Raw genomic sequence first — 25,541 nt, 5'->3', positions numbered from 1 at the left:
CTGGGCTCAGTCTACCTCACAGGGTTGCTGTGATGAGGATGATAAAAAAAGAGATTTGACTTATGACCCCTTCCTGTGGACACCTCTGTCATCTGCCTTGAGATCTTGGAGATCAGTGGGGTGTAAATCTAATAAATAATTAATAAATGTACCCAGAAATACTCTTAGCTCACAACATCATGGTTCCTGTGAGGCCCGTTCCAAGCATCCCATCTCGTCCTCTGAGGATCCCAAGGCAGGTTGCAAATCTACAATTTTGGCCCTTCCTGAAAACCACAGAGCTCTGGGCCTTCTCGGTTTCTGGAGCTTCTCCGCTGTTAATTCTGCTTTCTTTAGGACCGTGTAGAAATCGGAGGGGTGGTATTTGATCCCCTGCAGAGCGTGAATAAACCGAGGAGTTATGCTTTGCACAACTAACTGTATGAATGTAAGAAACAGCGGAAAAAGGTTTGGGGGAAGAACTGGATCAGGAGAGCGAAGGAGATGGGGGGGTGGGGAATTCCTGCAAGACTCCATGAGGTTCAGATGAAACTCTTTCATACACAACCAGAGCGGGTAAGAGCGGGAGACAAAGGCAGGAAGACTTTTTAAACAAGAAGACCTAAAATCCAGGATTTTTCCCCTCTGCGATACGGCAGCAGCCAGCACGGGGAATTAAATTATGCTCCGATTTAAGAACATTCTCAGCATCTTCTTTTGGAGAATGCAAACAAACTTCTAGAGCGTTAGGATTTGAGAATTTCAGAAGCTTGGGGGTAAAGCTTTCCTACCAAGGTGCCCCCCTCCTTTTTCCTCATTCCCGTCTCTTATCATAGAAGAACATGAGATCAGCCAGGAAGTGAGTTTCATAGCTCTTAGACTGACTTCTTTTCTGGAATTTGGGTTTTCCAGGGTTTTCTCTTCCCCCCCTTCCCTAAATATGAAGAATTTTGCAACATAAATTGTCGTACCTTCTAATGTTTAAATTTTTAATTATTTTTGGGATGTGCCTGGACAAAGTTCGCATTTAAAAGGACAAACTCTGTAGATATTCCTTCGAAGGCGAAAGGAGGGGGCCCATTGGCAGACTTGGCTCCCCTCCACCCCCCAGGAAGTGAAGGCTCGGCAGCAATTGGGAGCAAAACAGGATCACCTTTTGGGATGTGGGGTTTGATCTGAAGCCAGCGACCAACGGTTGGTGTCTTGCAAGCTATATAAACATTGGAAAATCGAAGGGGTTTTGAAGTAGGGAATGCGACAGTGGTGGGGGGTGGGCGGGATGGGGACAACATCGGCACGTTATTTAAACCTGAAGAAGAGGGCATGTGTGGAGGTGCATTTCAGATGTAGAGGAAGAGATTTGGGGGGGGGGGGCGCGGCTTCCTCCTGGCAGTGAACTCTCACCAAGACGGTAGTTCTTGGGAGAGAAAACCGTGCGTGTGTATGGCTGCGGGGAGAGCACAGGACCCGGGTTCCTCGCTCTTGCACTCGCGTGCAGTCCCGCAGTGGCGTGGGGATGTTATGTGCGCGTGGAGATGCGGCGGCCGAGGAAGAAAGGCACGCGCGCGTGGGCATGTTTGCGTGAGGCGGCGGCGGCTCTTCCTCAGGGGAAGCGCCGAGAGAAAGCGGCGGGCGCGCGCGGGGAGGGGGGGTCTGAAGGGGAGGGGGGTCCTAAGGGGGTGGCGAGCCTGGAAGATAGAGACGGGGGGGCGTCCGGGGTCTCCTCCTGGCGGGGGAGGGGGAAGAAAGAAACAAAGCGAGGGGGTGGCTTTGGGAATGCGCGCCGCGCGCCTGGCGAGGAAGCAGGCGAGGTCGCCGAGCGTTGGGTTGGGTTGGGTTGGGGGCGTTTCTCCGCCGCGGGGAGGCGAGGGGAGGGGGCGGAAGGCGCCTTCGGGGATGGGGGAGCAGGGGCCGAGGCTGCCCGGGGGTGGGGGTGGGCTCGAGAGAAAGCGGGGGGAGCCGCAGCCCCGCCAGGCGCGGGCGGGCGCTGGGGAAGCCGCGGCGCACAGCCGGAGAGCCCCGCGAGGCGCCGCCTGCTCGCCCAGCGGCTCCCTCCGGCGCGCACTCGGCTCCGTCGCCCAGATGTGGACAGGGGGTGAGGCCGCGACGGGGGGGAGCGCTGCCCCCTCCCTTCATGCCCCGCACTCTCAGGCTGCCAGGACGACCTTCTCGCCCCCAAGCTGAGGTTGGCTTTCGCTTTCCCCGACCGGGTGCCCTCCAGATGTGGTGGGCTTGAAGCCCCCTCATTCCCACTCAGCGGAGGATCATGGGGATGAGGGCTCAATACACCTGAAAGAACCGGGTTTTTGCGGGGGGGGGGGAGAGGGCTAATTTAAACCCAGTACCCACTTTTGTAAGAGGAAGCATCATTGAGCTTGGGGGAGGTTGGGTTGGGTTGTGACATTAGCGGCTAGGAACACTTCTCTGCCACCGAGTAAAAACCTCCTTCTGAGGAAGGAAGGTGTCTTCCTTTTAAAATAAAACTGTAGAGGAGCTTTTATTCTAAGGTAACATCATCTTGGAGTTCACTTCCACTCCTGGGGATTTTATAAAGTGAGGTTTTCTTAGGAACAATCTCAAAGCGTTTCACTACTGCTTTCTTTCAGGATGTTTTTTCAGCTTCCAGGCCTAGCCTGCAACTCTGAGATCTCCTAGTGGTCTCTCATCCAACCCCTAACCCGGTCTGATCCTACTTAGCTTTTTGAGGTCAGTTAAGATCAGTTCAATGCAGTAAGTGCATTAATGAGAGCAGAATGAGCTGTCCGACTCCATTTGTGTTCCTATGACCAATTCTTTTCCCTTTAAGAATCGTCATTTTGTTTGTAGCTCGTATTACTTTCAGCAGAGCTGGACAGGTCATGCTGAACTTCTGGGATTTCTTACAGACCTCCTGAGAGCTCTTGATGGCTGTGTTGGCTCAACATGTAAAATCATAAACCATGATTTACAAGTACCCTGGCTAAGCCAAACCCAAACAAGCCGCATGTCTTAGTGTGGTATATGAACTAAGCCATCAAATTCAGCCATAAGTTAGTTAGCTCTGTCTTAACCTGCTTATGCACACAGTCACTGTGGGTCATGCAAATACAACTGCTGTTTCCAATGGACATCCTTGCCTATTATTTTATTATAACCATAGTTGGCAAGGATCTATGCTTTGCTGGCCATGCAGTGAAGATCTGTCTAATTCTTTTTTCCATACTGCATTAAGCTACGCGCCCCACCCTTCTCGCTAGTAATCGGAACAGTAAACTAGTTCACTGGTGTTCATGGAGAAGGCAAGGGGCAAGTGATACGGGGTGCATCGTCACCTGATCGTGCAAGTGATGCAAATGACATAATTGGTATCATTTCTGCAACGATGTCATGCATGACATCGCCATGTCTTGTTAGTGGATAGTTTTGAATTGATGTGATGAAGGAAATAAAATTTGTGCTTTAGAGCAGTGTTTTTTAACCTCGGCAGCTTTAAGATGTCTGGACTTCAACTCCCAGAATTGCTGGTTGGGGAATTCTGGGAGTTGAAGCCCAGACATCTTAAAGTTGCTAAGGTTGAGAAACACTGCTTTAGAGTATCCAGAGATGAAGGGGGCAAAAATAGTAGTTTTATTTTTCATGTGCCTGTAACTAAGTGCAATACAAAACAGTGAAACGCAGCACCAAAAGTTTGGTATAGTTAGGCACTGCATTCCAATATGAGATCACAACATAATAACATAAATTAAAATGAATTATGCCTTATGCTTTCCTGATATTTCTCCAGCTTCCTGGAACAAGGTGAATTATGAACCTACACACATTGGGCTAAACTAGGGATGCAGAAAGTGTGACTTGTCAACCTCCAGTTTGCAGCCCCAGAGTGGGTGGGATCAAAACTTCCAGCCCCCTCCTCATTGCATTGTTTGCAAAAAGGGGAGAGGTTAGAGCAGGGTTCCTCAACCTTGGCAACTTTAAGAAGGGTGGACTTCAACTCCCAGAATTCTTCAGCCAGCCATGCTGGTGGTGGAATTCTGGGAGTTGAAGTCCACCCACCCTAAAGCTGCCAAGGTGGAGAAACACTGGACTAGGGGCAAATCGTAGAGGCTTAAAAGATATATTTATATATTGGTAGTGTTATTCTTTGCTCTCCTTCTTTTTGAAACTGAGCTAAAGAATTCTAAATGTTTTGAAAACCTGGATGTTTGGACCAGAATAAATTAATGCAGATTAATGATATGCTTAATATTTGTGATTTCTGTGCTGCTTACAGAATTTGGTGTTTTTTGGCGTGGAGCCCTTTTTGCACTAGAGTTAAAATCATTGATCGATTATGTGCCATCAAGTCCTTGTCAACCTTCCCCTTAATAGCAAAATGCTTTTAGACATTCATGAGCGATAACAACCACTATTTGTTGAAAGGTTCATGAAAAATAGCAGAAGAGCTTTAATCAAAATCCTGGCTGCTTTTTCCCCACTTCAAATCCTGGCTTGAGATAAAGGTGCATCATACAATATCGGGTGGGGTTTCTTGCTTAAATTTAGCAGGGCAATACTTTACAGATCTCCAACACCAGAGACATGTTTTCCTTTTTGCCACCCAGAATTTATCTGCCGACTGAAATAGGATGTTCTTGGCCTGATGTTCAAGGGTATTCATGTGGATGGGTGAAGAACATGCAAGGAATGAAATTCCAAATCTGGGAAACCATTTTCCCTGGTGGACAGACACCTAATCTTGAAAGGTAGATGAACCCAGAGAATACCCTCATTGGTAGACTTTAGATAATGGGCAGATTCATTTGGGAGAAACAGTGTCCTGGTCCAAGATCATTTTGAACTGTCCTGGTCCAAGATACCCAACAGTTAGAATTAGGCTAAAACAAAGCAAACGTAAACAAACAGAATCCTTCTGCAAGTCGTTTTCTCTTGGAAAATTGAGAAAGATGTAAGCATTTCAGTAGGTTTCCATCAATAATCTTTCCCTACAATGTTTTGAATCAGCAAAAGTCTCCTGACGTTTTTCAAGGTCAGCTTCATGTAATATGTACTTTGTTTGATGAATGTATACTTCTGGCTAGGAAAATATAGTTGTGTGCCCGGGTAATTTAGGGAGATGTATCATTTGAATGTTATGTGTTTTATTTGTGACAGAGAAGAACGGTTCCTTGCTGATTCTTTGCCCCAAAAGGATGGCTGAGTTGCATTTGGTGTCTTCTGTTTTTGCAAGGCTTCTTCCTGATCTTAAGATGGCCTGGACTTGATGCGGTTCCCCATTCCGGCCCCTGCCCTGCGGCAGAATGGGGAGCAGCACTTCAGCCCTCAAAGTTTGCACTGACCACCAAGGAGGCATCAACTGGATCAGTCTGAGTCCAGATGGGCAGTGGCTGTTAACAGGCAGCGAAGATGGCACTGCGCGACTCTGGAGCACTGCCAACAACCAGTGTCAGGCCCATTTTCAAGGTAGGTAAATTTGCCCTTTGCCACTTAACTTGATTCTGGGATACAGATTGATTATGTGCCATCAAGTCAATATCAGCCCCTAGCGACCACATAGATAAACCTTCTCCAGGGTGATCTATCCCCAACCTGGTCCTTCAGGTCCTCCAGTGGTGTTGTAACTTAGTCCATCCATGTCGCTGTTGGTCATCCTCTTCTCTTTCTTTCCACCTTGCCCAGTATTATAGATTTCTAAAGAGAGCTAGGTCTCTGGGCTGATTGATTGGTTGATGGACTGATGAGCCATGAAGTTGTTGTTGACTCTTGCTGATCTTCTCCAAAATGATCTGTCTCCAGCCTGGCTGTTCAGGTCTCTCTGCAGTGTACCCATTGCTGCTATAATCAAATCCATCCATCTCTGCATTATAAACACTTCCAAATTATTGAGATAGATTGATGCCCATGTACCTGGAGCAATGGCATCGTAGAACCACCTGGGCAGTGCAGTGTGGCTGCTGCAGGCTTTTGTTCACTTGCTCTTGCACTTAATCACATACACAAACATGCCCTTTTTTTCCTGCTGTGTCTCATGACTCTGCCCTCCTGTCACCTTCAGTCCAGGAGTGAGACAGTCCTTGGCCATCCTGCTTTTAAAGTAGACATTGTAGGAAGACAGCCAGGTTAGGCTATGGTGGCCAACAATCAGAAGTCTGGTGTGGGTCTTCCGGGCTGTGTGGCCGTGTTCTTGAAGTTTTGTTTCCTAACGTTTCGCCAGCACCTGTGAACGGCATCTTCAGAGTGCAGGAGCACAGACAGGAGCAGTTCTCTCTGTGCCCAGAGTGATGTGACCCTTTTGTGGGTATTTATAGAGATCTGAGGGGGGGGAAGGGGGGGATTGGGGGTGTGTGTGGGGGGTTGAGTTACTGAGTGGCTGCTTGTTTTGGTGTCAGAATCTGTGTGTATCTTCCTGGGGATTAGGCAGGGTTTTTTCTTCTATTCACCCTGGGCACAGAGAGAACTGCTCCTGTCTGTGCTCCTGCACTCTGAAGATGCCGGTCACAGGTGCTGGTGAAACGTTAGGAAACAAAACTTCAAGAACACGGCCACACAGCCTGGAAGATCCACATCAGCCATCGTATGCCGGCCGTGAAAGCCTTCGACAATACACAAAATCAGAAGTCTGATAGCACCTTTTCTGACTAAAATCCTGATGTAGAGTTTAAATCGGGGGGAAGTTGGGGGGGAGGAATCTCTCCTCCCCTCCCTCCCCCCACCTCTTCCCAATTTTCCCCCCTAGACAGACACTTGATATCCTCTAGTCTATAGTTTTCAAAAATTGTAAAGACTATTTATGGTGCTTGGTTGTTTTCCTGAAGATGTTTCATCACCATGTTTGTTACCACATTGCACAGAGAACACCTGCAACCCAACGGTTCAGCTCTACATACCTGATCTACCATTGAAATAATAGTAATTGGATTAATCTGTCTGTCTGTCTGTCTGTCTGTCTGTCTGTCTGTCTGTCTGCCTGTCTACTCACTCATTCTAGGCCATGAAAGTTACATCACCTTTTGCCACTTAGAAAACGAAGTGGCTTTCACCTGCAGTGCGGATCACACTATCAGAAAATGGGATGTGATGACCGGGAAATGCCTTGCTATTTATCGAGGACACACATCCATTGTGAACAGGTACAGGTTAGGATTGTTATTGTGGTGCAATGTTGTTATGAAGGCCACGCTCAGGGAGATAAGCGTTTCCTTAGCCCCCAACAGGAGCATGGGAAGTTTAAGAAGATGAGGCTGGCACCACCCTAAGGAATGCACGGTGTTGTGGCTGGGTGGCTTGGGAACTTAGGTTCAGTCTGGAGAGATTTCTGTCTTGAGGTGAAGCTAATAAACGCAACTGAACTGTATTTGCACTGTCTTGTGGAGCTCTTTGGGTTGAACCTGACAGTTATTTACCGTTTCCTAGACTTGCCCTCTCTCTCTCCAGCCTCTCCATCATCAGAGCTTAAGAAGTAACAGCTGGACCAGACCAAGTACCTGCCTAGTTTCTATCCCCCAATGGCCAAGCAGTGGTTTCCAGGAAGTTCACCAAAAGTGGTGTATAAAACATTTTGAATTCAGCTCACATTAGCTTTGAAGCCCTCCCATTCTGAGGGCCAAACAACTTGTTCTGAAAATGAAAGAAGCAGTTTCAACCGTTCTTGCTGAGCTCCGAGTGCTCCTAAAATGATTGACGCAGCCCGCTTCACCCCAAACGGTTATCGTGTGCTTAAATAACTGGTTTCAATTTGAGACATTTGGTGTGAGATTAGTGAAGTGATAGTTGTCTTCCCCTATTTCTCCCTAGCAGCTGGTTTTTAAAAAAATTATTTAATTAAATTACTAGGGCTGGAATGTAAGAAGGACATGAGCAGTGTTTTTCAACCTCGGCAAGTTTAAGATGTGTGGACTTCAACTCCCAGAATGCCCCAGCCAGCATAGGAATTCTGGGACTTGAAGTCCAGACAGGTTAAAGCGGCTAAGGTTGAGAAACGCTGGCCGAGGTTGATGTTTTCATTGAACCGTCCACCATGAATCCCTTCTCTAATCTGTCTCTGCCAGTTCAAATAACACTAATGTACAGGTGAAATTGGGATGCTTAGCACCACATTGGATTACACTGCTTTTTCTCTCATTCTTTCTCTTTTGAAAAGCTGGCATCTCCTCCCATGGCACGGGGCACAAATCGATTGCTGCTTTGGGCTGAGCTATGAGTTATATTAGCAACAGCCCTGACCCAGCTTCAGTCTGTGGACAAAAGACAGGAAGAAAAGCAAAGGGAAATTGAGCAGAACCCACTGCTGGAAATTAAATTCCACTTTAGGGACAAAAAAAATCTCAGTCGGTAACAGATGCACCTGAAGAAGAGATTTTTAAAAAAACATTGTGTTAAGCATGGTTTTTAGCAGCCGAGCGGTAAAGCTGATGCTAATTTTACTGATTTGGAATCCTAAATTCTACTTCATTGTTGATACCTGATTTTATTGTTATTTACTCTGTAAGCTGCCCAGAGTCCCCGTGTGTGAGTTGGGCAGCCGTATAAATTGGTTAAATAAATACATTCAATCAATCAATCAATCAATCAATCAATCAATCAATCCCTGGAGTTGATACCCCTGGAGAAGTTGGCTTGCTTATTCTGTTTGATTTACAGAGCCACCCATCTGACTTGCATGATTCTGGCCGGCTTACAACAATTTAAAAGCTACCCCCCTCAGTAAATAACAAAACACTTTAAATCGTATAAAACCAAGACAAACGAATTAACAAAATCCATAGCCGAGGTCTAAAAAACAATCTACGCTCCCTGTACACTGTATAACGTAACCACTGTATGGGCTCACTCTACTGCTTTAAGTCAGGCCTTGTTTTATGATATTACATTCTTTGTGCAAGCAATACATGCTTTTTTTTTGGAGCTCTCTGCAAAAGTATTTTTGCAGAATAAACTTCCTCGATAAATTGGCAGCTTCGACTAGATAGAGAAGATTGCTGCTGTATTATGATTAGTTATAGACTCAGCGTGGAGCTATCATAATCTTCCTGAGGTTGGCCAAGGGGAATGTTTCATCAGGGGAGTGCGCCTATTATTTTCAGGCTGAGGGGTACAATTTGTCCTTGGATATCATTTTGGGACCACCCTCTGAAAAATTGGCTGGAGGGCAGAACAGAGAAGGAGTTGGTGATAGGACAAAAGCTAAATATGCTTTAATTTAAACTGAACACAGAATACATTAAATTTAGTATGATTAATATGGTTATTCCTCAAGTGTTTAATACATGTTCTATCTTGTATTGGCTACCATGTTTTGGAAGGGCGTTGGGGCACATGCAGATGGTGCTGGGACCTCAGATAATAATTGGCAAGTTTAATCTCAATGAAAGTTGCTTTGAAATGTCAAATGCTCTGACGGATTCCCAAAGGTTTGTACAGAAATCAGTTCACAATAAACATCACACTGAAAATATTGCCTGCCTACAATCGCTGTTGGTAGTTTTGAGAATTTGGGACGGGCGTATTTTGTTCTCATTCCAATTAATTTTGGAAATACGAGGGAAATACGTTCTTGTGGAGTAATGTGTTTAGTTCAGCATCCCACAGTTCGTTAAAAAGCTGGAGAGGAAAAAACCACAGAGATGCCTAAAGCTGCAGGCCTGAACATACTTACTTGAATGGTGATTCATAGGAATCCACTGTAAACAGATCCTAGAGAAGGTCGATCAAGGTAGGGAAAGCCTGCAGACCTTGGCTTTTGGAATTCTTGGCAATGGGAAAGTTAGAATAAGCTTAATCTCCAAAATGGACTTTCTACAAAAATGGAATGCCTGCTTCCAAGTTATGGTGTTAAGCCAGGATGATAAGGTTTGTCAACGGCTGTTTTCTCCCAACAGGATCCTAGTTTTCAAGGATTACCTCTTCAGTGGGTCCTATGACAGGACTGCACGCTGCTGGAGTGTGGATAAGGAGAAGCCAATCCAGGAATTTCGGGGCCATCGGAATTGTGTCCTGGCACTGGCGCTCTACTCTTCAAAGGATGTCCTTGAAGAGGAGGAGGTGGAGGAGGAGATGGAAGAGGTGGAAGAGCTAAGCCGAGACTTCCTGGTAACTGGGAGCACGGACTGCACTGTCAAGGTCTGGTGGGTGTCCAGTGGGCGCTGTCACCAGACCCTGCTGGGACACACTGGGGCTGTCTTATGCCTTATACTTGATGCTCCAAACAGGGAGCTCTTTTCGGGAAGCACTGATTACACCATTCGGACTTGGAACATCATGACAGGGGAGCAGCTGAGAGTGTTCAAAGAGCATCAAGGATCTATCATTTGCCTAGAGGTAAGGGGCTGGTGGCATTTCTTCCAAGGTTGGCACTGAAGCTTGCAGCATTTGTGCAACAGGCATTTCTTGGGGGAAAACAAAACAGGAGAGGAAGCTGATTGGAAGAAGGAATTGGGTACGTAGAGTTGGAAAGGGATTCTTAACAAAAGAACATAATCCGAACAACCCTATTCTATTTGTCCTACGAGAGAAGAGTAGTAGGCCATAAGATCTCTGTGGTGAGTGGATTCGCAATCCAGAATATCCCACTGTGGGTGGGAGAAAACTAACTGGCTACAGTAATCTCTAACATTAGTTTTGGATGACCACATTGGAAAAGCCCAGCTATTGTGGTTTCTGAACCCATGGTTTATGACTGTGATGTATGGACCCAAATATTGTGGCTTATTCAGGAAACCATAGTTTAAGTAAACCATGATTTAGAATGATGTTTGAAGCTAGCCTGTATGAGGATGTGGCAATGGAGGTGAGAAAGCCTGTGGATACTCACGGATAGCAGAACTTGGAGACTCTCTGGGGGGCAGATGTAGGAGCAACAAATGTTTGTATGTTCTTTTATTTCATTGCATTGTTTTTATTATTTTCTGGTTGAACAATAATATCTGGACTGAAGCCAAATCATAAATTCTAAGGAAAATGTTTAGGAGGAGTAGGAGTGCTTTGGTATATTTAATTCCTGTTTTTAACTGAATTCTTTATCGGACTGTGGTTTAGCTGTGGAATTTGCTACCACAAGATAGAGTGATGGCTAACATCCCTTAGAGTCAGTGATGGGAAACATGAATAGAAGGCTTCTATTTTGATCATTTCCACCCATCGTCTCTCCATTGACACCTATTGTCCACCATGGATTCTAATGCTCCTTAGAGAGGTCTTTATTCTGATCCAGCAGTCTTCTGATAGAATTAATTATGTTTTGATAATTAATCCTCAGTATGATCACTCTACACATGTCTGTGTTCCAATGCATGTTTAGCTTGGAATAAATTTAACAGACTTCTCTTGAATGATTGATTGATTATGTGCCATCAAGTTGGTGTTGACTCTTAGCAACTAAATAGATCTGGGGATATTCCATCTCTGACTGGTTGGGATTGCACTTCCTCATTCAAGAGTGGGCGTCTTCCTGGATTCACAGCTCCTGGTTGATGAGCAGTGGCAGTTTTGGCCAGGAAGGCCTTTGCATAGCTTCATCTGGTGTGCCAGTTCTCCCCTTCTCTTGATTGGGAGGCCCTTCAGATAGTCACTCATGCCCCGGTCACCTATGCCTTGACTACTGCAACATGGTCTACATAGGGCTGCTCTTGGAGACCTGGAAGCTGCACCAGGGAGCTTTAGCTGGTCCAGAATGCAGCGGCGCAGGCAATGATGGGCATGCCTCGGTATGCCCACTTAACACCTTTGCTTTGTGAGCTGCACTGGTTGCTTATGGGTATGATTCAAGGTGCTGGTCATTACCTATAAAGCCCTACATGGCACGGGGCCAAGTTATTTGTGGGACCACCTCTTCCTAAGGGTATCTGTCTGTTCCACCAGATCAGATAGAGTGGGTACACTCCAGGCCCCTTCCCTCAAATGTTGCCATCTTGCGGGACATAGGAAGTGTGCCTTTTACGTGGCAGCCTTGCCCTCTGAGACACCCTTCCCTTGAGGTCCAGCAGGTCCCACCCTCATCCTTTCGGAAAGCCGTAAAGAGCTGTCTTTTCCCCTAAGCGCTAGCATAGGAAGAGAGGGCTGAAGGTTGCATCAAGGAAGTCTGGTTATGGCGCCAGGTTTTTCTCTTTCTGTTCTTACTGCTTTTATTTCTTGTTGAAAAGAATGTGATTGTGATTGTTTTCTTTAAAGAACAAAAGGCAATGTAAGAAGCTGTCTATAAATATGGCGGAAAGATATGGTATGGGTATGCCAGGATAAAAAGGTGTAGTGAATGGTGTGGGAGTAAACCAGTTTTAGCTATGTTTCCTTTCTTTTTTCTTATCTCATGCGTTTACTTTCTTTGGCTTTTCTTTCTCCTTTTTTAGCTCTGCATAACACTGCTTTCCCCAAAGGCAATAGTGTGATGGGTGTGTGTGTGTGTGTGTATGTGTGTGTAGGCATGGTTATTTGTTGAAGCTGGACAGGAAGGGCTGGAGAAGGAATGTGGAGCAGGTGACATTGGCGCTTACCTAATTGTTCTTGCAATCAGAATGGTGAAATTGCAGTGGTGGAACAAGATGGCGTGTGAGGAGAGGGGCTTTGGAAGTTTATACCAATAAGGAAGAAAGAGAAATGCATTCTCAAGGAAAGAAGTGCAAAGTTGTATTGATCACAGTCTTTTTGACAACCAGTTACCATTTTGCCTTTTTTCTTCTTTACTGGAAGCTCATTACCTCTACATTTCCTTGGGGAGTTGTTTGTTGGGGTTCCCATTTGATTCCTCCTTTCTGTGTACTAGGAAAATCCAGGATAGGGAATTTTATTCTTGATTGATTATGTGCCATCAAGTTGTTGTCCACTGTTAGCGACCACATAGATAGATTTTCTCCATGATGATCTGTCCCTAACCTGGTCTTTCAGGTCTTCTAATAGTGCATTCATTGCCACAGTATATGAGTTCATCCACCTTGCTGCTGGTCATCCTCCTCTCTTTTCTTATACCTTTCCCACCATCAGAACCTTCTCCAGAGAGCTAGGTCTTTGCATAATGTGTCCAAAGGAGGATAATTTGAGCCTGGTCATTTGTGTCTTGAGTGAGAACACTAGGTTGATTTGTTCTATGATCCATTTGTTTTGTTTCCTTGGCTGTCCAGGAGTTTGGTCCAAGTTCAAAAGCATCAATAGTCTTCCTGTCCTGCTCCTTTAAAATCCAACTTTTGCTTCTATAGAGTGTCACAGGGAAGACCATGGATTGCACTGTTCTGTTCTTTGTAGGTATAGGCACATCACGGCATCTGAATATCTTTTTCAAAGCCTTCATGGCTGCTCTACCAAGTGCTAGTCTGAGGCTATTTCTTGACTGCTTGCTCCTTTATTGTTGATAGTTGATCCTGAAAGGCAGAACCTGTCCACCACTTCAGTATCTTCACTGATAATAAGAAGGTATCTAAGATTTTATTCTTAGGGAAAGATAATAATCAACTCACCTTCCCTATCTCTCAGGAACTATTACTGCAGAAGAGAAGATGGTGCCTAAAATTGGAAATGCTCCCTATTCCCCCCTCCCCAAATTTTAAATGTAGTTCTAACTTGGTTGAGGCTCTCTTGCTACAGAAAGAAAAAATTGACAGCATTGAAAGAATGCAAATGCCCAAATGTTTGTGCTGTTGCCTAGTGCCTGTTTCAAAGATTTAGGTTCCAATCCTATACTTGTATACCTACAAATGAGTCACATGAGTTCAGCTGGATTTATATCTGAACAGCCACCGACAGGATTATGCAAAAAGGAGCTCATCCAATTAGCGGTGATTAACTTGTTGGTTCCATATGTAGAAATAAAAGTTGGCTGGATTGCTGTGCATAGTAGTATGGATAGATTTGGAGAAGAGAAAAGGGTCTGTGAATGGGTACACAAGGGTGATTATTGGAACAATAGATTATTCCAAGGTACAGAGAATTGTTTTATGCTGCTGGCTGTGAAGGAAGCATTCTTCTGAGAATCTCTGGTGTTCCAGATTTCTTTGGTGTACCTGCAAAGAAATTGGGATTTGCCTTTTCCAGGACTATTTCTATCTTTTTGAAGACCTGGGAACAGACTCTCAGTCCGTTTGTTCTCTTTGCTTTCTATGACCTGTGTTGTTCTCCAACAGAGGCCCTGCGGGAAAATTAGCCACAGCAAACAAAATCTTTTTCAAAGCCAGCCAAGGAAACCACGCTGAGCCATTCTGCATCTTCAGATTATAATTTGGAATTGTGTCTCTCCAGCCATGCTTTACAACAGTCATTGTTAAAGCTGAATATATTTGGAAAAACTATTGTTAAAAGGATTCTTCCCCTTATTACCATTCTTCCTGCCCCTTCCAAATCATAGAAAATTAATCCTTGCTTTTGTTGATGAAAGGCACATCTGTCTTTCTAATGAAAAAAAAAATAAAGTATGTTTTTTCATGATTGACCGCTTTATTTTATTTTGACATAAACATAGCAAAGATCTTGCATAGGTTTTCCTGAAATATACTTGGTATGTGTCTAGTGATATAGGATACCTTAAGCCTGAGGCTATGTTGTTTTTCCATTCCATTAGCCAAATGAATGTTGTGGGAGATTGCATGAACATTTTTTAAAAATTTAAAATAATGGATCACTTCTGGAAGCATTCATTCCTTCAAGAGATTTCTGGGAATGGAATGATGGATTTGCAGCAAATTGAAGCTTTGCGAATGAGAATATTAACCAAGTATTTATAGATGCAAGCTTGTTGTAGAGGAAAGATGTTCAACACACAAATGTTGGTAGGATAAATTGAAAATGTACATCTTGGTGATGGGATATACAACTTCATCAAGTTTTGTAACTAATCCTGTGCTTTTACCTTTGAATGTTATTAAGTAAATACTCATAGACGAGCTTGCTCTCTTCTTAGTCTGAACTGAATTGCTTTCCCCAGTCCAGCCAGAAATTATCTGTCCTTAATCCAGAACATTTTATATTAGAAGTGCAGCCAACGGAGATGTTTTCACCTCCTTTTTCAGAAGGACTAGAGGTACCAGTGTTTTTGAGACTCACCAATAGAAGACTCTTGATCTGATTCAAGAGGGCTTCTCTAATATTTTTAGCTCAGCCCTCATATGTGTCCAATGCTGAGACCGCCTTATCCCAGCTCTTCTTAGCTTCTGAAGAATTGTTCTTCGTCTTGGATGGCACCTATTGCAGAGCTCTTACTGAAGCTAGCCAAGTGTGATTTGTATTCTGTGATAGAAAGAAGGAATATGCACATACTTAGGAATCTTTTGCTGATAAAACTGAGAGGGAGTGTGAAGTCTAGGTATAGAGTTCATAGCTGGGATGGGACATGAATTGAGGAACTTTTCAGCTGATGTCTATTGTCCCCCACTGAACTGTACACTGTAGCTTTAATCCACTGTAATTAATAAAATGCATTGTTTGGATCAATAAGTCCATGGGTCCTATGGGGCACTGCTTCACTAGCTTTAAAGACTTGCTTCTTCTCATACAAGCAATGAGGAAACATCTCTTCTGGCTGATATTTGACCTCTCAGAGCCTTTTGAAGGCCACTGGGGGACCTGGTTCCATGCAGAATGCAACATCAAAGGACTACACTATGTTTTCAACATTGCCATTGCTGTTTGTACCTCTTTCTGTCTGTGAAGAGAAGAATCAGATTGAAGGTAACTGTGATTTCCAGTGATCTTTCTTCATGAACCTTCTGCTCTTTCTTTTCTTTCTTTAGCTTGTGAATCGATGCTTGTATTCAGGTAGCACGGACAAAACAGTAAAATGCTGGTTGGCTGACACTGGGGAGCGGATACGGACCTACAAGGCTCATAAACACAGTGTCAGCACTTTGAAATATCACGCTGGAATATGTAAGTTCCAACCCACTCCATCATATTTTATCCTGCTTCCTTTTCATGTATCTGTTTGCTTGTGTGTTGGATTTATATTTTGAAAGGCACACCCTCCTCTTATTTCTCTCCACAACAACAGTCTCTGAGACAGGTTGGGCTGAGAGAGAAGGGCTAGGACCCTGCTCTCCCCAACCTAGTTCAGTACCTTCACCATCACCCCACACTGTTTCTGGGGCTAATAGAAAGTGACTGGCCCAAAGTCCCCCAGTATCAGCCCTTTGATGTAGGTAAGGTCAGGAAACAAGAGCAGCAGGAGTTTCAAGAAGACTTTTTATTGTTGTAGGGTGTAACAACAGAACCTTGAAAACCTGTCCGAGTTTTTCTCTGCTACATTTTATACCAGTGATGGCGAACCTATGACACGCATGTCAAAGGTGACATGCCACAATGTTTTTGGTGACACGCCAGCATTCACTGACACCCGACAACTATTCTCCCTGGTTGAGTTACCAGAGAAACTGAGTTTGTTTTACTCATATTTCATTTTTGTAATTATTTGATGTTCCTTTATATAATACATAGCACCACACATGGTTGGACTGTATTTTTTAAAATAAATGAATGTGTAAAGAATTGTTTCTCTTTTGTTTGGGGCGGGGGGTGACACGCCAGCAAAGTCAAGTTAGGCATTTTCTGAATTTTTGACACACTGAGCCCAAAAGCTTCACCATCACTGTTTTATACCGAGCCAAATCAAGGCAGGATTATGTTGAATTTCTTTCTCATGCCTTGAGATTTTGAGCAATCTTTTCTGAACCTTCTCCTCCCTTAACGGTTTGTTCATCTATTCCCAGGTCCAGGTTTACATTTCATCACACCTAGGGAGTTTCTGTGGCTGGGGGTGGTGGTAGTGGTGGTTCAGCCTTTTGAGGTAGACTAGATCAGGAAACAGACTCCACAAGTGCAGCTAAAACTGTACTTTATGGATGTAGGTGACAGTAACAGAATCTTGAAAGCCTGACGGAGTTTTCCCTTTCCTCCTCCTTATGTCTAGTGAATTAGGGAAGAGTGAGTCTTATCCTCTTCCTCATGTTTTCTGTGTGTCCTGGGCTTAAAGCATGCTTTTGTTTTTTCAACTGTCACATTGCTTCTCCAAGGTTATCTCCTTGGCTTTCTACCAGGGGGAACAGAACCCAGATCTCCCCACTCCTGGTCCAATGTCTTCACCACTACAGCATATTGGCTTGTGGGCTTGAGAGAGGGACTGGCCCAAAGTCACCCAGGGGGCTCCCATAATAGAGTGTGGGATTAAACCTGGATCTCCCCACTCCTAGTCCTGCAAATTCATTACTACACCACACTGAAAGTCCACCCCCTGCTCCAATTTTCTTGAAGAGCAACCACTGTCTCCAAGTCTGGTTAGCGACATAGTCATGTACATTGTAATATATTCCTCGCTCCCTTCTCATGAGAAGATTAGGGGTAGTTTCTGGTAGTCCCTGGATAAATTTGCAGAGATGTTGGCATTAGGTCTTTTCGCTTGCCTTGTATACTTGTCCTTGGTGAAGGCAGGATAGACAGTCGCGCTCTCCCTTTCTTGAACAGCAGACCAAATCTTGTGCATTTAAGAAATAAATGCTTCCAGATGGTACAAAATTGGCAAAGCGGGGCTGTTTTCTTGCTTTCTGAGTAAGAAGAGGAAAAGGACTTTTTAATCCTTTTTTGTGTCTTTAATGTCTTTTTTGTGTACCCAATTTTATATTCTTTCAGGCTGTGTTGACACCAGCAACCCGCTTACGTTGTGGATATTTAGCAATACTGCAGCCCATCTAACCTGACTGATATTTGGTCTGTTCTGTATTCTCTTTGTGGTCAGCACATGTAGTTGAACGTATAGAGATAATGTTTGAGGACCATCCAGGAAACTCTACTGGATTCTCCAATCCCTGGCTTATTTTAGTTGTTCTTTTTAACTACATGCATAGGAGTATAAGGTAGAGTTAGATGTCATCTGTAAATATGTGCAAATAGAGCTTTTAAGTGGGGAGATAGAGGCCTTCCTCATGAGTAAGTTACATGTAGCTTACTCTTGATGATGGCCTCTGCTTCCCCACTTCATGTCCCTATTTACAGAACGCATTTCAGCCATTAGCCCAGTCAGATCTTCTCAGTGGTTTGGGGAGCACATCATCCCACTAATGAGATCAAAATTTGCCATTTGGGGAATAAGGAATCCCCACTCATCTTCTCCAGGGAGGTACATCCCTACATGTCTACCCCCTTTCTCATCAGCCAACTTTTTCAACTGCACTTTCTGCGCAGCACTTTTTCATGGTTGTGGGAGAAGCAATTGACCAGATTTGGTGTTTTCACAAAGTGGCTAGTGGAATTAGTTAAACCCAGTGTTTTTCAACCTTGGCAAATTTAAGAAGTTTGGACTTCTGCTGGCTGGGGAATTCTGGGAGTTGAAGTCCATACATCTTAAAGCTGTCATGGACTTTTTTGGGGGGAAATCTAATCCGCTAAGTTTGATGGATAATTACCCCCGTTAGTGTTCCCACAACACCCCAATCTCTCATTAACCCAGTTCAATATACTGTAGGACTAGGGCCAAAAAGTGACAAGAATTAAATTCTTTAAGCTTGCAATTTGGAGCTTCTTAGATCTATTTCAAAAGACTCAGAATCATACTTAGAGGGCTAGGGTTTATGAGCATAAAGCTTTACCTGGATATGCGTACATAGATGAAGTGCGTCTTAAAATGAAAACTTATCTTTAGCTATCTGCTTAGTGAAGGAAACAAAAACACAGGCCAAACTCTGAGTGGCTTTATTACAGCTGTAATTAAATGACCTTGGAGGGATTTATAAAGGATGACTCAGTTACCCCACCCAGATTAGAAGATGGAAATAAATTCAAGGTTTATTGATATCAGTGTTGGAACAATATGGTAGTGGTAAAATATTGTTTCCAATCTTGTAAGTTTTTAACTTGTTTTCGGCTTTTTGGATGTCTGGCTTTTTAAGGGTAACAGCTGCTCCGTTATATATGTCAAATAAACCTGGACTAATTTTGGAGAGCAAGATATCTTTTAAAAGTTGACAATACGCCACGCAGATGCAATGAAAAAGAATAGCTGTCACGTTCCATGCAAAAATGCCCTTTTTGGAAGACATCATGTTAAGAAATGACTTGCTCTATTATTCAGACAATTAACTTTGTAATCAGGAAATACCAGACATGATTGGTGAATATGATTCACTATGATACACCCAGTTGCCCTAAGAGTCTAAGTGATAGGAAAGGGAACTAAATGAATAGATGCAATCTTTATTTTTCTATCTCTTTTACAACTTGTTTCTTAAATTGTAGCATTTAATTTGTCTGCACATATTTTTTTGGGGGGGGGGAGTTATTTGTAATTTTGTACTGTGATTTTAAGAAGTAAAAACCTTTAGTAGAGCAGGGGATAAATACTTGACTGATAATACTTTTTTATTTATTAAAATTCCTTTAATTGTTAAATAGTGAAAATTAAACCACACAGTAATTCACCCAATATTGTGAATGAGGTGCTATTAGTAAAACATTACAAGGATAACTTGATGTTCCCAATAAATTGCAATAGTTTGCAGTATCTTGATGTTCCAGATAGATCTGCCATTAAATTAGCTTCACTGGTTTGTCATGAATAAGTTAAATGCAACAGAGTACACTTACTTTGGAGTCAAAATACAGATTTGCTTTGCCTCCACTGGTCACTTTATTTATATAAAGGAAATTCTGTTGTTGTCTTCGACAAAAAGATCTAATTCCTGTCTTCTTCTTATTAAAGTGTTCCTATATAATGAATTTACTAGACATTTAACACCATCATTATTGGACTTTTCACATTAGCGGCAAAGTAACAAGTCACTTTAAATATTAATTCCAGCGTAATCGGATGTGGTGAATTAGTTGTGCACATTACATTGAATTACTGTAATTATAACTGATGGCAACTTCCTTGATTATATTTTCAGTTCATAGTATTGTAAATCAGTATAGCTAACTATGGTTGCCTGCAAAAAACAACTACATTTGCAATAGGCACTACAACTTCTATGAGTAGAAATACAATCAGCCAACTGTATGCTTTATAATGGATTCCAATCAACTAAAATGAACATAAAACTCATAAAAAAAAAAATGGCTTCAGAATTCCCTTCTCATGAATTCCACTGGATACCTACAAAAAATATCATCGCTACTTTATTTCAGATGACTTCAACGCCAAAAGATCTCTATATATTCTGATATATATTATTTGCAGGAAGTTATTTTCTGACCTATTCTCAATATATGTTTCAGTTTAGGTAATCCAAAAGACACCTTTGTTTTCCATTTATTTGATCAGTGCATTTGCTTCTTAGTATTTTATTCTTTTGTCTCTAATCTTGATCTTTGGTAGAGTTGTACGTGACCCAAAGTACTTACAGCATTGTTTTCCTTATTTATTTTCCATTTTTTCTTTATTAGACGGATCCCTTGGGATCAAAGTAATGGGACACAAATATTTTTAAGAAATGCGTAATGTAAGATAATCTGAACAAGTCTCCCAACCTTATTTTTTCTCAACAGTGTTTACTGGAAGCGGTGATGCGTGTGCTCGAGCTTTTAATACAAAGACTGGCATTCTGCAAAGAGTGTTTCGAGGTCATAAGTTGGTTATTAACTGCATCCAGGTGAGCTGCCAGCATTTCAAATTTTCTGATTTACTGAAGGCAAGCATTTTGCTCTGTGGGACATGAATGGGTTGATGCAACTTCTGTCCTAAATATTCGTAAGGTTGTTTCCTTCTAAATATTTGTAGACGATTGCCCTCCCATCAAAAATGGTTCAGAACGAAAAATTGTGTTTCCTTTCCCTTACAAGTGCAGATCTCAGGAGCCCTGGTTCAAGCTGGCTTGCTTAGCTACCTTTAAAAGAAACGTGAGACCTGTTAATGGGGGGTGGTACAAAATCACAGAGTTGAAAGAGGCTGTTTAGGTCTTTGGAATCCAACCCCTTCCTTATGTACAAAATAATAGTGTTGGAAGAGGCTAAATAAGTGTTTTGAATCCAACTCCCTCTTTGGAACAGGAATCTAACACAACTCAAAGATCTCCCTGTGTTCTGCTTGAAGACATCTGCTGAAAGGGAGACCACTGTCTCCATAGATAAGTTTCACTCTCAAATTTTTCTTATCTACAAGATTTCCTAATATTGAGCAAAAATCTGTCCTCCTGTACCTTAGATCAATTGCACCGTGCCTGTACTCTAGGATGATCAAAAATAGACTTTGACTTTCTTCTGTGTGAGATCTTTAAAGACTTGAAGGGTGTTATAATATTCCTTCTGAGTCATCTGCCCCTAAAACTAATCAATTCCCTCCATCCCTCCTTCCCAAAATTTAATGTCCCATCCCTGTGGCATCCTCATGGTCTTGTTGCAGCAACCAGTGAAACATTTGGTTGTGGGTCAAGAATAAGAAACTGGGAAGTCAGTCCATCTCTGTTTAGTTGCTTATTATAATTCCAATCCACAGGTCGAATGACTTTGCCATGAATCGCAACTACAGAGTTGAAAGTAAAAGTTTTACTCCAACTGGAATCATTGGCCGAGTTCCTTCATTATCATGGTAGTCCTTAGCATGGATGATTGAGGAGGTGCTAAAGCTATATTGCTGTTCCTATTGGAATAAGGAGTCATGGTAGATGGGCCAAGAGCCTCTGCACATGAGTGGGGATGTTTGTATACAATATCTGGGCTGCAGATGTCCAAATGACTACCAGATGGTAGCAAACAGATACAAAGAGGATTAGCTCTTTGCTACCATCTAGTGGTTGTCTGGATTTTTGCAACCCAGATACAGTAAGCCAAGCTGGCCAAAGAAGCTTGTCTTCAGCTCTGTATGAACAGAGTTCCTACTCCCCCACAAAACATGGTAGGCATCTGATCAGCCAGTCCTCCGTAAGCAAAAGAGGCATTTAAGCTCTGTTACTACACCGCAGTGTAGGATAAGATTGTATATCATGCATTTGGGAAGATATGCTGCAAGAATCAGCTTGTCTTTAAGGGAAAGTGTTTACAGGAGGCTGGTTGCAAAGGGGGAATAATTAAAAAATAGCACACCAAACCCTGATAATTCTTAGAACTTCAGTTTGTGAAAATGTAGAATTCTTTTTTATTCTGTGGCCATTACTTTTTCATTGAGTCCTGGAATTCTTGCCTTGAATTCAACCTTCAGCTAGATGTTCAGGGTGGCTGCAGAGTTTAATTTCATTCAGCTTGACCTCCAGAACACTCTTATCAGCGTTGGAACCCAAACCGAGTCTACACATTGGAATAAGGTTGAGGTAGTAACTTGTTTGGCTCTTTGCATTTAACACTGCAAGTGGGGAAAGTAATACTTCTAAATTCTTCCCCCGATTTTATTTTCTATTTTGTTAAACACCTCCTACACTTCAAAAAAAAAAAGTGCTAAGGGGATTCTAGCACACATAACTTTCTAATGTTAGTTTCTTCTTTTGCATGGAAATGGGTGTTGGATCGCTTTGGACTTGATCTGGCAATTTTCTTGAGTTATGTGCATAGATCCAGATTGGAACAACAAACATTTGTAACTGGCCCCCCTGCTCTGTAAATATGCCAAAGTGAAAAAACTCTGTCTTTGCTTCCGTCTCACGTTGTGACTGTCGATGCTAAGCCATCCGCTGCAGTCTAAGTATGGCCCTGTTGTTCCAGATTCACAATGAATTATTGTACACAGCTTCCCACGATGGCACGCTAAGGATCTGGGACATACGGCAGATCTGTAAACGGAACAAACGTCGTTCGAAGGAGCGGTCTATCCAGGGCAGGCATTTCCACAAGGGGAGCCTCCCTCGTCTTTTCAACAACAAAGTGGGCTGCGCCCTTCACCAGGAAAATGGAGGACAACGGGAAGCGGTGGAACTTGAGTGAGAGATGGAAGAGATGGATAGCTTCTGGGGACAGTGGAAGGCAGGCTAGGACAATTCATGATCTGCTGCCCAGCTGCAGGTTAGGCCTATCTGGAGCTCAACCTTACCAAACCTCATTTTGCTTTGTGCCTGGCTGGCACTGCCAAGCACCTGGCTGGGGGTAGTGTTTCACATGAAGAGTTAACAGGCTTGCGGTAAGACCCCCAGATACAGATAAAACTACTATCTTGGTGCCAATGGGGAACAAGCTATGACAAGGCTTGTTCACATTCTTGAATCAACTACATCTCCAGTGTTATGAGGGGAGACACTGTTGCTGGTTTGTTCAACCGTGATGCCACTTCTTGATTGGTTGATCGTAGGACAGTCCCCAGACATCGTTCACACTGTGTGGTCCAGGGGTCAGGAATCCCTGGGCACGCGCAGAATTCCATGCGCAGCAATCCATGCTGCTGGAAGGGGCAGAGAAAGTGATGTTTTGAGGAACAGGTGTACATGGTAATAGAACTTCTCCTCAAATCTGGGGGAGGGGGATGTCTAAAGGTGCATCCAGAAACACACAGGAAAAAAAATAGCTGCTTTACATGGGAATTGACATCTGTGCCATTTTTGTAAAATCGATTGACTCCAAGATTGGAGTCTAATTGAGCATGATTTATAGTTGAGAAAGCTATCCTCCCCTCTCACTTCAAAACAGTTCTGGAACATACTGAACGTGACGGAACATTAATCAACATAAATCTATTCTGTGCCAACAGGGCACTCCGTCAGCCCTCTACGTCAGTGTTTCTCAAACTTGGCAACTTTAAGATGTGTGGATTTCAACTCCCAGAATTCCCTAGCCATCATGGAGTTGAAGTCCACCCATCTTAAAGTTGCCGAGGTTGAGAAACACTGCTCTACCCATTCAACCATGAGTCCATTCTGTCCAATTATCAACAATAATTGAAAAACATCACAATCTGGTGTCATACTTAATTTTCCCTAATGCACATTTTTTTTCTACATAGCTTCCCCAAATGTATATATTATTTCTGCATAATTTTCGAACTATATAATTTATCTGCACAATCATCTCTGCTGAGAATTCCACAGAAGGCTGGAGGAACCTGAGGCAATTGTGCAGGACAACACTAGTGTGATTGCTGCTTAAATCTATATTTGCATTGCCCTGAAATTGTTTCGTGCCACCTTCAGATACTAGTCACGTAAAGCGCATAAATGTATTTCAAGTTCCTCAACATTATTGGCCAAATAGGGCATAAGTTCTTTGAGTTCTTACTGTAAATAAGCATCTTTCTCCATTTTGTGGTGCATCAGCAGAGCCTGCCCAATGAAAGTTGCTTTCAAGCTGGCAACTCTCAATCCAGGGTTTCTTAGCAAGGCAGGCTGGCCTTAATCTTTTCTCCCTCTGAATTGGCTTGAATACAGGAAGATGTCTTTAAAGCGTTCTGTGGGATTATTCCAAAGAATATTGTTTTGATACTTGAAACACCAAGAAAGAAGCAATTGCCACATGCTCTAAAAAACAACAGAAACTACAAACAACTCCACTCCTTTTTTTTTAAGCAGGCCTGAAACTAGAATTCAGTTTGGAAAACCTTTTCAACAGGCCATTGTTCCAAATGTGAAATAAGATCTTGAGATGTTCCTGAAAGCAAATCTACACCATTTTCTCGGTTGACTGCTTAGCACAGGTGCACATGTCTGGCACCAAAGCAGATAGTTTGAAGTCATGTTATCAAGGGAAATTGAAGCAACAGCTCTTTTTGTCATATAAATTAAGGACTTTTTGTAAAACCATAGCAGCTGTTCATTGACCTGTCCTTGTAGTCTTCCATTTTCTTTTTTTTTTCAGAGACTGGATACAGATGAACTTTCAGTCCTGATGTGGGCTCTTCTTCAGAGGGCGATGTGCTTGTGTGCTAGGGCTTCATATGGAGGTTACTACCATGCTGCCATTGCAGTGATGTTGCAAGATAGCAAAGAATTCTCCTAATGGTTAGGGATTGGACAACAAATCCAGGAGATGAGTAGATTTCAAGTCTAGAAAAGCAGTAGGAGATCAGGGAGAGAGTAGGGTTTGGTAGTTTTGGAAGATGGAAAGCTTAACGTGCTTCCCCCCTTTATCAAGCTTTTTAGAAGACAGAAACTCTAAACACAAAATTCCAACTCTTGAAAGGTAGAAGGTGGTGAATTTGTCTTTATGATGATCAGGTGGGAAGGATTTGATCTAGATCCTGTTTGGCTAGAAGATGAAAAGGGTGGGGGTGAGTTTTGGGAGAAGGAACATTTTAGCAAATTGCCACAGGACTGAGAGGGGAAATAAAACAAGCTCTTTCACAAACGGAAGGTGACATGGGTTGGATAATCAAGGAGATCCTTTCTTGAGATATAAATCCTTGCAGGAATGTGTTCCAGAATTCAAAATGAATGAATATGTATCTCTCTTGGCTTTGAGATAGAGAATGGAAGCAGAGGAACAATTCTGAAGAACAGTTTATTACTCAGAAGAGAGAAAGAGAAGAATAATCTAATGGGAGGTTTTGGAAGACCTCAGTTTCCTGGTTGATTGAGTTTCTGTATCTGGGAATGGAACTCATCCTAGTTCTCTCTTCCTGATATTTGTTTAGATAACCACTGAGCCATAAATACATAATAGTTATTGTGGATTTTGTTTTAGTTGAAACACATACTTTTAATCATTTGTGTACTTTGGGGGGTGGAGGGTTGTTACATAATGTAACCCAGCCACTGTCCATGGGGAAAAAAAAGAGT

At 42.9% G+C, this 25,541-nt stretch overlaps 1 protein-coding gene across 1 annotated transcript; it reads left to right on the top strand.

The window, feature by feature from the left end:
• The first annotated feature begins 435 nt into the window (after positions 1-435).
• Positions 436-25,541, top strand: WDR86 (WD repeat domain 86). Its single transcript, XM_025166735.2, has 7 exons — positions 436-555; positions 5,110-5,418; positions 6,944-7,085; positions 9,834-10,272; positions 15,663-15,798; positions 20,401-20,504; positions 22,546-25,541. The coding sequence occupies exons 2-7, from the start codon at positions 5,256-5,258 to the stop codon at positions 22,762-22,764; spliced, it is 1,203 nt and encodes a 400-aa protein (XP_025022503.1). The 5' UTR covers positions 436-555; positions 5,110-5,255; the 3' UTR covers positions 22,765-25,541.

This window comes from Python bivittatus, unplaced genomic scaffold, assembly GCF_059951505.1.
Source record: "Python bivittatus isolate LINGU-HERP-01145 unplaced genomic scaffold, Pbiv_v1 ctg000610_np1212, whole genome shotgun sequence".
Lineage (NCBI taxonomy): Eukaryota > Metazoa > Chordata > Lepidosauria > Squamata > Pythonidae > Python > Python bivittatus.
This window is presented reverse-complemented; position numbering and strand designations above follow the sequence as displayed.